Source organism: Hemicordylus capensis, chromosome 2, assembly GCF_027244095.1.
Source record: "Hemicordylus capensis ecotype Gifberg chromosome 2, rHemCap1.1.pri, whole genome shotgun sequence".
Lineage (NCBI taxonomy): Eukaryota > Metazoa > Chordata > Lepidosauria > Squamata > Cordylidae > Hemicordylus > Hemicordylus capensis.
In genome coordinates this window covers 388,113,822-388,131,873 of record NC_069658.1, presented here as the reverse complement: position 1 = coordinate 388,131,873, position 18,052 = coordinate 388,113,822, and the positions used below count along the sequence as shown (strand labels likewise).

At 44.7% G+C, this 18,052-nt stretch overlaps 1 protein-coding gene across 1 annotated transcript in view; it reads right to left on the bottom strand.

Moving 5' to 3' along the window:
* Nucleotides 1–18,052, bottom strand: part of OGFOD3 (2-oxoglutarate and iron dependent oxygenase domain containing 3) — a 101,832-nt gene that overhangs the window by 22,800 nt on the left and 60,980 nt on the right. Inside the window, exon 8 of the mRNA XM_053287789.1 lies at nt 10,968–11,091. Coding sequence (XP_053143764.1) covers nt 10,968–11,091 — 124 coding nt within the window. The remainder of the gene's footprint in view (nt 1–10,967; nt 11,092–18,052) is intronic.

The following is an 18,052-nucleotide window of genomic DNA, read 5'->3' as shown; positions in this document are numbered from 1 at the left end:
TCGCATCCGCGGCAGGGCCAGGCCAGGCCCGCCGCCGCCTCGCATCCGCGGCCAGGCCAGGCCAGGCCCGCCGCCTCGCATCTTCCCAGCCAGGCAATTCTCCTGGGTGCGCCTTAGCCAATCAGGCACCCCCGCAGCCCAGCCAATCAGCTAGGCTGCCGGGACGCACGTTCGAAAGGCACACCCAGGAGAATTATATATATAGATTAAGGCCCACTGGGAGTTTCTTGCTCTCTTTCTCTCATTTTAACTGTCTTTCTGAAAGACTAGAATATATTCCAAGCAGTGACACAGTTGACTCTGCATATCCTTTAATTATTTTCAGAGTATCTGAGAAAAGTCAAATTCTCAATTTATTTTTAAAACTTATGTAATAGTGATGCTACAACGCATAGTAGAGAATTAGACAGGCACTTCTGTTCAGTTTTCCAAGTACACCTCCACATAGTATTGGGGTACTTCATGAGCCCCAGCATACTGAAATTTGTCGTTTTCCGGCATTTTTTGGTCTGGCTACGTCCACTGCTAAATATTTTTTTGAAATATTAAAATATTAACAAGCTTGACTTGTATTTTTCAGCTGATATTATGGTAAAGTTATCTGAAAGATGGGCGTCAGATGTTCGGACAGGGGGCGCAATTTCAGTGTTTGCCCTAGGCACTATTTTCCCTAGATACGCCTCTGACTATTAGACATAATGAAAAAAGAATCTGATCCTGTTGTGTTGCAGAAAACAAACTGCATTCCAATCTGGATATAATTCTACAGAGACTCCTACCAGAATAATAAAGAATTCAGAAAACAGCAATATCAGGAGTAACCATTGGATATAACCACCGAATAACATCAAGAAACCTCTGAGGCACAAACACATAAACATAATATTGCAAGAGATATGTTTTTCATATGTACTTCTTCACAAGCAACAACTTAACTCAAACCTGTTATTCAGATCATAGGGAGAAATAGTCTTCAAAACAGATATTCAAATGTGTCACCATGCCATATCAGCATTGGTTCAATTACATTTGTCTTAGTATTTGTTCAACTGCAAATAATTTCATTCCTGAAATAATGTTGCACCATAGGGCACTGAATTTTCTGAGTCCAATTCTACCTTTTTGTTCTAAAACTCTAATTCTTAGTCAAAACCATTCCTACAAGAATAGGCCACAGTTGTACCAAATTAAATTTAATGGCCAATATGTTCCACAGCATTACACAGCTGGCTCTGATCATCCCGTGCTGCTGCAAGCGCCTAAGAAAGAACTGGAGGTATTGTACAAGAGCACAAATACTTAAAATAGTGTGCTTGCACTTCAGAAGCACAACAATGCAAAATACTTTAAGTATCTGCATGCTTTTGCAAGACAATTGGCACTTTCTTAGACACCGACAACAACAATATTGTTGGCATGACAATATGCAAAGTAATTATGAGGATTTTTAGTTTTTATTGATTCTAAAAATCAAGAAACAGGATAGCAGCATCCTGCAGAGGAAGGTAGGGAAGAAGGTAAGCAAAGTGAGGAGCTGTAGCCAGCACTGAGTGAGCCAGTGACAGGCACTAAGCAGGGAAATGCTGCAGCAGGGCTGACTTAATCAGCCTCCAGCTGAGAGGATGATCAGGGGGTCACATTGACAGAAAGTGGGGGGGGGGGAACAAGCCCCCCTGGCACTGCCACTTCTTGGTCTGACCTGAGGAGGGAGCACCTGTTGCATCAGATGGGCACTGCTTCTCAGCCCACAGCAGCTGCTCCAAACATCAGAAGCCCCATCCTTTCCCCACAGAAAGGAAAATACTGTCACATATGCCAGTTATTTCAGATTTAGTATTTTGGATTTATTATTTATTTGTTATTATTTATAAACCACCACATCCAGCAGCTCTGGGCATTGTACAACTTGTTTAAAAAACATAAAATCAAACATCATTTAAAACACACTACTTAAAACAATTTCAACACAATTTCAAACCAACTGAAATACTTTAAAACAATTTAAGAACCTTGGAAGCCCAAGCCAAACAAGTAAGTCTTTAGGGCTCTCTTAAAGGCCAACAGTGAGCCTAAATGCGGATATTTGCCGGGAGTGCATTCCATAGGCCAGGAGCAGCTACAAAGAAGGCCCAGTTCTGAGTTACCACCAGATGTACTGGTGGTAACTGGAGATGGACCTCTCCAGATTACCTCAATGTGCGATGGGGATCATACAGAAGAAGGCACTCTCTAAGGTAACCCAGACCCAAGACGTTCAGGGCTTTAAAGGTAATAACCAGCACTTTGTATTTTGCCTGGAAACATATCGTCAGCCAGTGCAACTGTTTCAAAACAGGCATAATATGATCTCTCCTGGTTGCCCCGGAGACCAATCTGGCTGCTGCATTTTGAACTAACTTAAGTTTCTGAACTATGTACAAAGGCAGCCCCACGTAGAGCGCATTGCAATAGTCAAGCCTGGAGGTTACCAGCTGATGCACCACTGTTTTGAGATTGTTCTCTTCAAGGAATGGATGCAGCTGTCAAATCAGCTGAAGTTGATCGAAAGCGCTTCTGTCCATAGCCTCCACCTGAGATACCAGGGTGAGGTCTGGATTCAAGAGCACTCCCAAGCTTACACTCTGGGGGAGCGTAACCCCATCCAGCGCAGGAAGATCTAACTCATCCCTCAGATTCCAATCCCCCACAATAAGCACCTCCGTCTTCCTTGGATTTAGCTTCAATTTGTTATCCCTCATCCAGCCCATTACTGCCCTGTAGTAATGCCTGCACCGTAGGCAGGCATTTAGGGAGGCATTTTAAATGCCTGCCCCATAGGCAGGCATTTAGGGAGTGAATGCCATTTCCTGATGACGATGACGTGCCAAATCTCCTGATGACCATGACCTCACCCAGTCGTTTCATGTAGATATTAAAAAGCATTGGTGACAGAATGGAGCCCTGAGGGACTCCAATTAATAGCTCCAATTTTGAAGAGCAACCGTCACCAAGCTCCACCATCTGGAATCTGCCTGAGAGATAGGAGCAGAACCATTGCAAAGCAGTGCCCCCTATCCCCAACTCCCCCAGGCAATACAGAAGGATACTATGGTTGATGGTACTGAATGCCAAGAGATCCAAAAGAACCAGCAGAGGATTCACTACCATCACCCCACCCCCCCACCACAATTTGTCACAATTGGCTGAAGTCCTTGTAGGTCAGCAGAAAAGTTCCCATGGGCCAGATCCAGCCCACAGGCTGGATGTACAGCATGCCCTAGTTATAGGATGATACTCAAATATGTCATCTACAGATATTTACAATATTCCTTCACGAATTCAAATATTCTGTACTACTCATTTAGCTGAGTGCAGACTTGATAATATATTGGAGATAAAAAAAATCTGTATTATTATTTCTAATAATAATATAGCCATGTGTGGCGACGTGGTAGGAAGGAGGCGATTGGCTATTCTCCAAGATGGGCCATGCATGGCGACGTGGTGGGAAGGAGGCGATTGGCTGAGTTTGCAAGCAGAAGCACCTGACTGGGCAGTGGGGATTCCATATGCAGAGTATGCAAGCAGAAGCACCTGATTGGGCAGTGGGGATTCCATATGCAGACAGGGAGAAGGAGCCTGTGAGAGCAGAAGCACCATGGTGATTGGGCAGTGGGGATTCCCTATGCAGATAAGGAGGAGGGGCCTGTGATGGTTAAGGTCAGTTGGAATGCAGCTGTTACTGGTCCGAAGATGTTCTGGATATAAAAGGATAGCAGGCAGGGCTCTGCAAAAATACGGGTCCTGAGGGAGGAAAGAGCCCCTTCAGGAGAAGGAGGATGCCATTGTGTAAATGAACAAAATCTGTTAACTCAGGGAGGGAGGGAGGGAGAAAAAACATGAAGGGAGGGGGAAGAAAGAGTAGAGAAGAGCGAGTGGAGGAGAGAGAGAGAAAAAAAGAAGGGAGGGGGAAGAGAGACAGAAGGACGGGCAAGGGACGGGCCTGAGCCTGTCAGCAGCCTGAGGGGAATGAATGGCCATGGCGACACTGGCAGCAAGGAAGGGTCCAGGCAACCACTGCTGCTGTTTGGGGCTACTGAGGCCATTGTAAGAGGGAGGCAGTCAGGCAAGGGATGGGCCTGGGCTTGTCAGCGGCCTGAGGGGAACGAGCGGCCATGGTGGTGGCATCAGCGAGGAACGGCCCAGTCAACCACTGCTGCTGCTCCTGAAGGGAGGAGTAGGAGTGGGGCTTGAGTGAGGGTGGGGAGGTCTCTGGAGATAGGGGTCTGCAGGTTGGCCAATAGGCAGCAGCAATGCTGCAGCCACGACCAAGAAGGGTGAGTGGGATGGAAAGCAACGAGATGGAGGAGCAGCAGTGCAGACCAGGTGAGGGTGGGGAGATCTCTGAGGTGAGGGGAGCAATCAAGTACTAACGCACAGATGCTCTAGAGCGTGCAAGAGTTCCAGCATTGAAGTGGAGAGAAATAATGGCTGAGGTCAGGATGCAGAGGTGGAGGGCTGGCAGGCAAAGTCCCTCCGGCCAAAAGAGATGGGTGGACGGCGGGCGAAGCCCTGCTGGCCAGGAAGAGGAGGCGGTGGTGGGGAGAAATGATGGCGGTGGTGAGGAGGTGGGCAGACGGCGGGCAAATCCCCACCCTGGCCGGCCCAATGGGGAAAGCTGCAGCGGGGGGGAGAGCGAGCGGCGGGGGGAGAGCAAGCGAGCGGTGGGGGGAGAGCGAGCGAATGAGCGGCGGGGGAGAGCGAGCGAACGGCGGGGGGAGATCGAACGGCGGGGGAGAGCGAGCGAGCAAGCGGCAAGGGAGAGCGAGCGAGCGGCGGGGGAGAGCGAGCGAGCGGCGGGGGGAGAGCGAGCGAGCGGCGGGGGGAGAGCGAGCGAGCGAGCGGCGGGGGGAGCGAGCAAGACATCGAGCGGCGGGGAGAGAGCAAGCGAGCGAGAGAGCTGCGGGGGGAAAGCGAGCTATGGGGGATGTCACAGGCTCAGTACACAACTGCACAGATGCTCTGTGCGGGGTCAGCTAGTTTATAATAAAACTTGTACAAATTTTATAACCCAAAACCCATTTGTACTGCAGTTTCTCTTAAGGTGTAAAAGCTGATCAATGTTGTTTTCTGTGTGTGTGCACACGTATGCACTCATGACAGCTCTCTGAGTGCAACATAATTTATCAGTGCTTAGTCTGATAAATGAATTTACGAATACATTTCTGTTCCCCATGAATTGTAGATCCAAGAATGAAAGTCTCCCCGCCTTTATTTCAACTAAAAACTCCAAAATGACAATAATCCACATGAACAGTTACATAATTAAAATGAAAGAATTTTTTTTTAAAAGAGAGAGAATACAAAAAACCCTTAATCATCTACATAATATATAAGTACTCGTTATTCACAGGGGTTCCTTTTTCACCTATAGGTGCGAATTTCGAAACCATGAATAACAAAACCTTGAGTCAACAGGAATTGGGGGGTTAGGTTCCAGGCCAAAAAAGCAAGAGGGGCAGAAATAAGAAAAGAAAAGATCATTACTTTCTTTTCCAGCTTTCCAGCAATTCCCCCACCAAACAACAAAAAAAGTCAAATATTCACCATTTTTTTAAAGAGCCACAAAATGGCCCTCTGCTGGAAAATGGCAGCTGGAAATGACATCACAAGTCATTTCTGGCTACTCAAAACCACAGATAGGCAAATTTCACCTATTTTTCTACTCGCGGATAATGAAACTGTGTCTCTAAAAACCTAATCATGGATACGTGAAACTGCAGATACGGAGTTTGCAGATAATGAGGACCACCTCTAGTATTAATTTTAACAGGGGGGAAATTAGTCCAAGGATATTTCTCTTAAAGCCACAAACAGTTCATTAAAATTAAACCAGATCACTAAAAACTTCTCTTTGCTATTCCATTGAAAAAAGATCAGTTCAAATCAGTGTTCCTTCTAACAGAGATTCCCAGATGTTGTTGACTACAACTCCCAGAAGCCCCAGCTGCAACGGCTTTTGCTTGGGGATTATGGGAATTGTAGTCAACAACATCTGGGAATCCCTGTTAGAGGGAACATGGGTTCAAATGCCAATAATACATATTAGTTATCCAAAGTTAGAAAATGGATTAATGAAACCACTATTTTATTCATCAACTGTAAACTAAAAATGTGAATGAGTAATTCTAATCCAATGTTCCAAAAGGTATCAGCCCCCAAATATATTTGTTTGTATATATGTTTTTCTCTAAAAAGGGATGTGCGAACAAGTTCAATGTCGAACCAAACCTCCCTCCCCGCACCCGTTTCGGTTTGCTATTAGACCGAACACCTCCACTTCTACCACCCCTGGTTGGTGATTAAATTTTGTTTTAACTTTTAAATATCAAATTTTACTTACTGCCACCAAGTCCGGAGGCTTAGATTTGGCGGGGGGGCCCTCCAGAAGTTCCCCCTCCCCCTGCCGGCCTCAATTTATGTCTGCATCACCTGGTTTGGGTGGTCTTCAACCCGTTCCAGTCCTGCTCTCCATTGTGGTGGCCAAAATTTAATTTTTAAACATATTTTAAAAATTTAAAATTTAATCCAATCAAGACTCAAACTGAACTGGGCAACCCAGTTTTGTGCACACCCATACCTCTTAAGACTAGGACATGAACGATATATGAACCATACTGTGCATAAATATCCTCTTCTTTATTGTCCAGAAATAAAACTGATAGTGAAACCCCTTTTTTAAAGTAACAGAAATCATGCTCATTCTATCTATTAAAAGTGAATAGCTGATTTCATTTCTTGATAACGCAGTTAAGATATTCTACATAAGTAGTATTGTTGCAAATCAGCATTCAACAGATTATAATCCCAGCAGAGCCTTCTGATACCAGACAGGACACGCACCCTTCCCCCTACTTAGCAACATTACATTTGGCTATTGTTTTGTACAATGAAAACTATTATTAAAAGGAAACACATTATAACTTTCAACACATCATCAAAAAATTTATAGCAGATTTCAGGTTCTGTAACATGAGGTTTAAGACACTTGTACCAAGCTTGTCAAGATTAGCATTATTTTCAAAAGCTTCATAGGGTTTACCTGATCCAGCCTTTGACTTCAAGTAAGAACACAGCACAACAGAATGATGGAAGCTCACTCAGCAAGCAACTTGCTGAGCTTCCATCATGAATTAATTTGGGGAAATTACAAGCCCATTTCTTTTATAGCATGACAACAAAAGTGAACTACCTCACTAATCTAGCATTTGTATAATCCTTTCAAAGAATTTCTTATAAACAGAACAAATAGCTAAGATCACTAGAGAGGCTACTCCTGCAATTTTACTGAGCTATCACATCTCTGTGAGGAAAGTCTTCCCACAGTGAAGGGCATTTTAACATCATTAAAAGAATGTACTGAATGGAAAACATGATTAACCAGAAATAAGTTCATAAAGAAGCCATAATCAGTGACAGAAGCAGCTATATCCGGCAAAGGGCAGGATGTCAAAAGACCAGAGGATTAATTACCTGAAGTCTCTTCACTCCCATTCTGTATAAAATTTATGCATGTATTTGAGTGCATTTCACTCTCTCTAGACAGGATGTAACATTATGGTGATTCTTAAGAGCTTTCACTGCACCTCCCTCGCTGGTTCCTCTTTCATTTCATTTCCCTTCTTCAGATAATAACTGTCACCTAGCTGTGAACTAATTCCATGATTAAACCTGTCCCCACTGGTCAGCCTCTTGAAACTGTACATAACAGATCTATTAACCTAAGTATTATGATTACACTCTGACACAGGACCATGACACAGTAGCAGGTACCTCTTCTTTGAAATGCATTGTTAAATTCAACAATGAAGCCAGAAGGGTAAAAAAAGAGTTCACCTGGATGACTGCTATAGCATCTGAAACATTAGAATATAGTCTTACTAGAAGGACTGGACACATAGGAAGAGTAGAAATATCCACACAAGAATTAGCCATTCTTAGCTACAATATGGGTTTAAGGTTTTTTTTAGAGATATTGGTCATAATCCAAAACAGACTGGGCATGTTTAAACCCATTCAGTTTCAGTGGGCTTAACTCTCTGCTGGATTGTGACCTTCATAATTATATATTAGACTAGAATCAACCATGGGATAAATCAGGGGTGCAAAACTAAAATGCTCTGGTGGGCTGGAATCAACCATGACTTGATGTTCATTGGCCAAGGTCAATTTTCAACACATTAATTATTACGTTTAAGTTATTAACAGTATTAATGAAAGCAATCAGTAGCTACTTGTGCACCCCCCCCGCCCCACATTAAGCGACCCACAACTTAAACCAAGAATAGTGGCCAGAAAATAGGTCCTGTCCCTGGCTCAGTCAGTGGGGCACCAGGAGTGTATACCAGCCCCAAACAATACCAAGTCCTCTCCACTCCGTAAATCCTTGTTGCTTTCAGCCTGCAATCCCAGGCGTGCTTATTTGTGAGTAAGCCTTACTGGGTGCACCATGAAATAAACGTTCATAGGATGACACTGTAAGGCAATTTCCAGAGAGGAGGCCCCACTCTGAGAAGAGGGAACTGACTGAAAGAGAGATCCTCTGCCTTTCTGGGGTGTGTTCTGTCTGTGCTTACCTGATGATGCTGTTCCAGACCACCCCATCTATTGCCGTGGCTACAGCTCAAGCAGCAACAACTACCTCATTTGCTGTAGTCCATCACGGCCACATGCATCTCATCTGGTCTCAAGTGACCAACTGCACTGAGCTGCTGCTGCTCATCAGTGGGACAAGCCTAGAGCTCTTCATGGTTCCTGCTGTTCTGCAGGATATGCCTACCTGTGGGCCAGCAAAAAAAAAAAAAAAAAAAAGGCCCTACAAGCCGGATCTGGGCCTTGGGCCTTATGTTGTGCAGGCCTGGGATAAATTTACTATATCAGGGCAGCACAACTTTGGCTTTCCTGCAGGTCTCGGACTACTACCACCCCCGATTACTGGCCACTGTAGCTGCAGAGGGCCAAAGCTGGTACTACAAGTCATACTTGTGGTAGCAAGCATGAATTGCCCATATGCTATGCAGGATCTGCCCTGGTTTGCATTTGAATGAGAAACTGCATGAATGTGACTGTAAGATATTCCCCCTAGATGATGGGGCTGCTCTGGGAAGAGCAGAAGGTTCCAAGTTCTCTCTCTGGCATCTCCAAAATAAGGCTGAGAGAGACTCCTGCCTGCAGCCTTGGCCAAGCCGTTGCCAGACTGGGTAGACAATACTGAGCTAGATGGACCAATGGTCTGACTTGGTATAAGGCAGCTTCCTATGTGTTCCTATGCTGTGGAGCCATGCACTATATACTTATTTATTCTTTAGTACCACTAATTTACTCAGTGATACAGTTGGTAATTGGACTGGTTATTAAAATAAGAATGCTATAAATGATAGTATTAAGCATTTCCCACTTCCTGAAATGGTGGAGGAGTCCAGGGACACTTACAGGGTTTTGTCTTCCTCCACCCCCTCTAGCATTATAACAGTTTCTCCAAGTATGGCTATCACAGCCATAAAAAAGCAATCACTGCCCCAGTTTCTGGTTATTTCAAAGAAATTAAGGGATTCCCAAGTCACTACTAGACTTTAAGAATTCTCTTTGTTCTTTCTTCAAATAAAAATTAAATGCAAATTTAATTTGCAGGATGTTTTGTTAGTCCTTTACGAACATCACTTAATTTAGTGACATCTTGTCAACCTTGGGTCTTGTAAATGTAACCAAAGAAATGCAAGTGCCATTTATGCTTTCCCAGAAAACACTTTAAAAATCAGAAAAGTTACAATGAAAAAAATAGTATCTACTCTCTTGATTCTCTCCAGTTTGTAAAAGACTCAAGGTTGACAAGATGTCACTAAATTAAGTGATGTTAGTAAAGGACTGAAATAGCAGGGAAGGAGTTCCAAGTAATTTCAGTGTCTTTGAAATGAAGCTTCGCCACCTTCCCTCACATTCAATTCCTCAGAAAGGAGATATTTCAAGGTTACTTTATGAATAAACATAATACTGAAGATGACAGAACACAATTTAAAAGTTACTTTGCAACTCTAGTTTTAACAAAGCAACATGCATTTTAGCAAATAACTAGCATTTACTTTAGAGCTATATAGTACTTATGTCACACACAAAAGCCATTGAGATAATAGTGAAACATGTCTCTACAAGAAATTCTGCAGATTTCAGGGTGAAGTGACTAAAATAGACTGTAAGGGAGAAAACACAAGTTAATAATGACCAACTTTAAAGGAGGGTGCAGATTTAATTGTGTGCATATTCAGCCATCATGAGGAATGCACAATATTCCTAAAAATACTACCCACAACTATTTCCTATAATATATTAATGAATTTCTCTCCTGTAACCACAGTTTTTGACACTGCATTATAAGCAACAGAGTTCATATTAGTAAGAAGTTGTGATGAATGAGATAAGGGTCTCAGTTACCATTACAACAGAAGAAAAAAGAACCACAGCCTCCTACTAAGACAGTATCTAAAAGCTCTAAGGTAAGTGTGCTGTCGAGTCGGTGTTGACTTCTGGCGACCACAGAGTCCTGTGGTTGTCTTTGGTAGAATACAGGAGGGGTTTACCATTGGCATCTCCCGCGCAGTATGAGATGATGCCTTTCAGCATCTTCCTATATCACTGCTGCATGATATAGGTGTTTCCCATACCAGCGGGGATTCGAACTGGCAACATCTGGCTTGCTACTAGTGAAGTCATTTCCCAATGTGCCATTAGGTTGCTCTAAAGAGGAAAGTATCAAAGCAAGTGCTCAGGAGATTGGAGGAGATGTGTATAGCAAGTGCTCAGGAGGTATTGGAGGAGATAACCCTGGATAACAGACCAAGAGCAAAAGCAGCCAGAAATATTTGTAACTTCAGGGTGAGATACAAACGGCACATTATGGACTACTGGGAGCTGTGAAGCAAAGATAGCTCTACCTGTTCGAGGTTCTACAGTCCTGTTTGCGCCTTCATCCATAAAGACAAACCGCCCACCGCCAAAGTGTTCTGTGTAGTCTGAGAGGTACAGCAACGAAGTGTAATCAAAAGAGCCATATGTCACCTAGAAAGAAAAAGGCAAATATTTAGTCCCTTGGTGGGGCTTATGCCCATGGAGTAAATCATGGTGTTCCCCATGGGCTGACATTTGGCCCTCAGCTGCAGCAATATGGAAGGGAGGGAGGGAGGGAAATGGTTAGGTAAGCAAAGAGAATGAAGCAGACAATATCAAGAAAGATAAGGTGATGATAGAAAGGCAAGGGAACGTGTACAGAAGTAAGTGCTGAGGAAGGAGAAGGCGGCAGCTGACTCCTTAAGGCACAAAATGGGGCATGGGGAAAAGATGCTACCATCTTTCACCACACAATTGGTCCTACCCAAATGGCTGGATCATTTAGCCTAAGCCATATTATTTGTGGATAAGCAGCTCCTAATCAGCATACTACAAATGTCCTTCTGCACAGAAGTTCCTCATATCAAAATATATGTGATGTCTGGCATTGCCAACTGTCACAGTTTATGCAGGATGCCCCGCATTTACTGGAGGAAATGTTTGTCCCGTGCGGGACCAAATTTCTCCCTGCATTTTGAGCTCGGCCGCCTGTCCAGTGGCGGCTGCTGCTCCCTCCTCCTTCCCCAGCATTTTGAGCGCCGCTGCCTGTCCACTGGCGACTGCTGCTGCTCCCTCCTCCTTCCCCCAGCCAGCCAAGACAAACGCCGCCCAGCCACCAGCCACCTCTGTCCAGCCAGCAGCAGCACCATGGCTCCCTCCTCCACCTTGCGCGGATACACGGCTCCCTCCTCCCTCCTCCAGCTATTATCCTACCCAGTAACCTATTAGATCTGTTCAAAACAAGCTTTCAGTCTAGTCCTGCGCATGTAATACAACACAGAAGAGTGTCAGGGTGATCAGTGGGGCTTATTCCCCCAGGTTCGAATGCGTAGGAGTGCAGCCTTTGTGTTCTAACTTTAATGTTGAAAAGCCCGCGAAACGATGGCTTCCTCATCGCAGCACAGGAGCCTGATACTGTTCCTGCCTATCCTTCTGCTCCTTTCCTTTCCCCTGTAGTTCCTCTTCTCCCTGTGCTGGCTTCCTATCAAGATGTAGACTGTAAGGTTCGGGGGAAGGGAAAGGGAACTATCTTATTACTTAGGTTGCTCGGTTACTTAAAGTACCATGTATATCAATCGCACTGGATAAATAACAGCAAATATTTTAGGAGAAGGTTTTGCTTAATATGCTGACTGAATTCACACGGAAAAAACCAGCAACTGCCCCCCATGATCTGGATTAGAGTAGTAACCAGATGCTGAAACTTTAAATGAGAACAGCAGAACATTTTGTATAGTGGAAGGTGTTTTAGAAACCTCTAACAAAACAATGGATTTTAATTCATCTAATTCAGGCCTGCACAACATACGGCCCGGGGGCCGCATGCGGCCCGCGAGGCCTTTTTTCCTGGCCCCCGGGGTTATTTCCCCTTCCTCTCTCTGCTGCTTAAACCGCACCCCCCCCCCAAATTCCAGCCGCTGCAAGGCCGAGGAGATGGTGCGGGAGTGCGCGTGTTCTTGCATCAGTGGGATGTTGTGGTCCCTCAGCCCCCTGTAACCACCTGGTCTGCACCGCCGGTGGAAGACGGCGGTCCCCTTTGTGACCTCGCCAGGGGGTGGAACCTCTGGCTGGGATCATGCCGTGGTGATGGCTAAGCGGTGGAGGGACGGAGGAGTGCCGCTTTGGCTCAGGCTTTACAGAAAGGGAATGCAAGTGGACCTTCCTCGGGGGAAGGGGAGCAAGCACACATACCAAGGAGGGCTAAGTGGCAGAGGGAGGCGGTGTGGTGCAAGAGACCATTTTGTGCATTCATGCAAAAGGGTCATTGGATGAATGGCAGTGGAATGAAGTGATCCTGGGGATTTGATGCCCAGCGTGGTTCGTGTCCAATCCCAACCGATTTAAAACCAGCTGCCTGTTGCGGCCAAGGCAGCTTGAGAGGGAACGCCATTTCCCTCTTGCATTGGTGGGGCGTTGTGGTCCCTCGGCCCCCTATAACCCCCTGGTCTGCACTGCCGGTGGAAGACAGCAGTCCCTTTTATGACCTCGCCAGGCGGGGGGGGGGGACAACCTCTGGCCAGGATCACGCCGCGGTGAGGGCTAAGCTGTGGAGGGAGGGAGGAGGGCTGCCTTGGCTTGCCTCGCAGCGACGCACGGGCAGCATGTGGGACCATGAGAGCTGCGTGGCCCCAAAGGCAGGCTGGTGTGATTGGCGCATGCAGGGGAGTTGGGAGGGGGCACAGAAGTGTGCGCTGCGAGAGAGAATGGAGGAACACCTGCTACACTCTGGTGCGCAAGCACAGCAGCAGCAGCTCTTGGACCCAGGCGACCTTCTGAGCACGGTCCGGTGCACCATTGCCTCGCCCACCCTGAACAGTGCCTCATCTCCCCAGCGAGGAAGATGAGCCCCCCACCACTACAATGCCCTGCGCCCCCCGCCATCTCAGAATTGCCCCCTTCCCTTTAACATCAGGTCCCCACCGCTCTTCTTCACGTTTTCTTTCACCATACAAAAAAACCATTCCCAGCGCCTGCCACGTAACTGTTTTTAAGGAGTTTTGGAGGAGCTGCATGGGTTTCATTAGGTCCGCATCACAAAGTGCACAATTAAGAGCAGGATCCAGATCAAGCCAGGTGATCATGACCAAGCAGCATTGACACAAATGAGAGATGACTATATTAATTTCAGTGGGTGGGCCTGACTAACGTGGTCTGGATCCGGCCCTGCGACTACACAACTCCGGCTAAAACTCCACCTCCATCAAGAGAGGGTTAAACTCTAGACTTTGGGCTCTACTGACAACTTGCCCAGCTCTCCTCTCCTCACCTCCTTTTTGCTTTGCTTGACATCCAGCCTGATGAAGAGTTTTGGGGAATTCAAAAGCTTGCTTGTATCTTGGTTTTTTAGTTTTTGAATTTTTTCTAATGGCCCAACATCCCCTCTCCATTGAGTAATCACAAGCACCCCCACCCCGCACATACTGGAGACATACTGGAGACATACTGGAGACATACTTGTTCACCCAGGCTTTTAGATTCAGGGGTTCTCAACCTTGGGTCCCCAGATGTTGGTGGACTTCAACTCCCATAATCCCCAGCCATAATGGCCAAATGCCATTGTGGTTGGGGGTCATGGGAGTTTAAGTCCACCAACATCTGGGGACCCAAGGTTGAGAACCCCTAATATTCCATGTTTGCAAAAGATTCCAAATTTAATGATTTTAATGCTTATATTATTTTAATTGTAAACTGCCCAGAGATACAAGTTTTGGGCAGTACAGAAGTCTGTAAAATAGATAGATAGATAGATAGATAGATAGATAGATAGATAGATAGATAAACTTAAACTTGAAACCCCTTTACTAACTGCTGGTCTGGGAAACTGCACATGAAGAATGTAGTGGTCCTTGAAACTCTGCATGAGGAATTTAGCGGTCCTTGACTCCAAAAAGGTTGAGAAACACTGGGCTAGTCAATAAAGGAGATAAGAGCAGCACCCCCACCACAAAAAAAAAAGCGGGGGACACTTCTGCCCAAGACAAAACTTACTGCTGTCTGCCAGAGCCAGCACAAAACATAGGAAGCTGCCTTATAATGAGTCAGACCATTGATCCATCTAGCTCAGTATTGTCTACACCAGGGATTCTCAAACTTGGGTCCTCAGGTGTTATTGGACTTCAACTCCCATGATTCCCAGCCTCAGTGGCCTTTGGTTGGGGATTATGAGAGTTGAAGTCCAATAACACCTGAGGACCCAAGTTTGAGAATCACTGGTCTACACAGACGGGCAGCAGTGGCTTCTCCAAGGTTGCAGGCAGGAATCTCAAAAAGAGAAAACCCAGACTACTTGAGAGATTTGTTATTCACACTTTAAAAATGGAAGGTTGAACCGGATCTATTTAAAGGATCCTCCTCAGTTAAGCAGCTAAGGAAAACAATTAATGGAGAGATTCTAGAAGTGGGTTTTTTAAAACCTGATTTAGAACGTAAATGCTACAAACACCGCATTTCACAGTACTTGTTGCAACCCGATCACCCTATCGCTCTCTTTAAGGAGAAAAAAGTCCCTTTCCATTTATGGGAAACATGGTGGCGTTTATACCACCAAGTACTACCACTTAATGCGGCTAAGCCATGGCTCCCAGAGGACCAGCAAGAGTGTCCCCAAATCACCTACAAACAGAAAGCTAGTTAGCTAGGCAAAACATTCAGGGAAACCCATTCACATTTCCTAAAAGAGTGTGTGGTAGCCAAAAGAGTGTGGCAGGGAGTAAGCAAGTTGTTAGAGTGGCCTGATTTGGAAAAACAGGCTTGGGAAGAACTAACTTCAGGTTTGAGCAATAGAACCTCTTTTCGAGGTTCCAGAAAGAAACCTTCAAGGAAACGGAATGGGACGGGTGCCCTCATAGTAGGGAATTGGAACGTTCCCCTTCTCGTAATCAGGTTAGTAAACCTGTATGTCATTTATGCAATGCTCCTGCATAGGAATAGGGAGGGAAGACGGGACCAAGAGGTTCACGCGGATGAGACAGTAAATCTCTTCTGGAAAAGTTTGTATGGTTATGTGCAAAAAGACAAGTGTATCTCTTCTAAACAGCAATGGGACAAATTATGGAAATGGATGTTGGACGTAACCCCCCACCCACCCACCCCCGATTACCTGCTGTGCCTTGTAATCCCCCATCCCTGAGTTACAGTACTGCCTGCATATACCTCATAACCTTGTGGGTTTCCAAATCCTTGTGTGTAAATCTTTGTAGATATATGATGTACAAACAACCACTTTTTTTTTTACTCACCACTTTCTATATAATTGTGCTTTGGCAACGTACTGTATGCTTTGGTAGTTTGATGGTTCAATTAAAAAAATCTTTTCCTGTTTAAAAAAAAAACTTGTCCCATCTTGGAGGTGCCAGGGAAGGAACTTGGAGCCTAAATGCTCTTCCCAGAGTGGCTCCATCCCCTAAGGGGAATATGTTACAATGCTCACACTTCTAGTCTCCCTTTCATATGCAATCAGGGCAAACCCTGCTTAGCTAAGGGGACAAGTCATACTTGCTACCACAAGACCAGCTCTCTTTGCAGACAATGCAAGAACTTGGAGAGCAAGCAGCTGTGCCTTGTCCTGTGAAGCGAGGAGTTTTCTCCAGATCCTCCTCCCACTGCTTTGCTTCCTCCACATGTTCCATTGACTGGAGTAGCTGCTAATCACACTATTTCAGCTCCCATTCCTTGAGGACGCCTTGAGTGTTGACACTCTAAGGAGGCCAAAAAGGAACAGGGTCGGCAGTGGGAGGGTGTCAGACTTCAAACTATGTTGGTACATTATCCATCAGGATTTTTTCACTCGTCAGGCATCATTTTTCACTTGTCACAGACTAGTAGATTTCCTCAGCTCTGAGTATAAGAGTAGTGATCAGTATAGAAAGGGATTAATAATGCCACGGTTGTGGCCTCTCTGGTACACATAAGACTTTGGACATGACTTAATTCAACCCATGAGAATAATGAGTATTGTGCCAGCTTGTAAAATATTTCAGCCTATTTCTAAAGGGCTATGTTTGCCTAGCGTTTGTATTAGAAACAAAATCCAGCCAGCCAGCCAGCCAGCCAATCAGCATGACAACATATCTGTTCATTTCAACAGCCAATAAATCTGTTGTACAATGACAGGCAAAATATTTACTCAGACAGATGAAAACACAGAGATTTTGTGTGTTTTTTAAATTTAAAGTATTATATATTTATGCTGCCAAAATGCATCACAGAAATGTCTGGAAGGCAGACACAAAAGAAATTAGTTCTTCAGCTAAAATTAAACAAGGTGGCACTTGACAAGCTAACTTGAAAATTCTGAAGAGTCGCTCAACGCACCAAAAGTTGCATTCTGGCTTACACTACCACTTTATTTTCTGGAGCAAAGACAACAAACATCCAGTGAAAACCAGGAATGAGCTGCTGTGGAAAGCATCACAACACACAGTAGTTACATCATTCAAGAGAGAAAAAGAAAACACAGCTCTCTAGAGACTGGGGTCTCTAAAATCTTGCAGCCAAGATTGCTCATCACAGAGACTAAGTTAAGGGATACACATTATGCTGCATCCTTTGCTCTCAGTACATGAAAACAAACAGAAAACAAATTCAGAAGGAACATACAGCCTTTGTAGCAATACTTCATTTTAAAAAGAAGTCAACACAGCTTAGAGGTTGGATTTTTCAGTCAAATGTGGGGGTGGGGGGCAGGAAAGCTTCTTCTATAAAAGTATGAAATAAAGAGCATAGTAAAATCAGTAAAGAATGAGAACATTTATAACTGCCAGCACTACTCAAATAAGCTGTGGCATGTTGGGAATTTACTTAAGTAGGTCTAGATATAAACATAACAAGATTTCTGGCAGATGAAGGGCTTTTTCCTGGAAGTACATTTAGCTTGGTTTAGTGGTCTATCATCATCTTTCAGTTTCTGCTTTTGCCCTTTTACTTGTTTCTTATTACAATTATTTACAGTCATAGACTGCCAAATATGGCAAGCCTTAGCTACTTCAGCATTACAGACATTTACATTTATCACATTATAAAAACTTAAAAGGACATGGGCCTGCCCAAATGCTTACATATTTAACAGTTCAGAGTCATGTATTAAGGTGATCTCAGTTGTATTGGAGTAGGAAACCATCACTAATGGATACAGGTTGAATGTCCCAGGGGTGTAACTAGGGAAAATGGTGCCTAGGGCAAGCACTGAAATTGCACCCCCCCTGTGCCCCCCCATCCAAACATCTGACACGCATCTTTCAGAAAACTTGTCTTTTACCATAATATTAGCTCAAAAATACAAAAATATAAAATTAAAAAAATACAAGTGTGTGCATAGGATTGTAGTCTTAAACAATCTCCACTCATCTTCTACAGAGTTAAAATTAGCATTAAGAAGAAACCAGCTGCTTAAGACTTTCTAGAAGGGAAAATA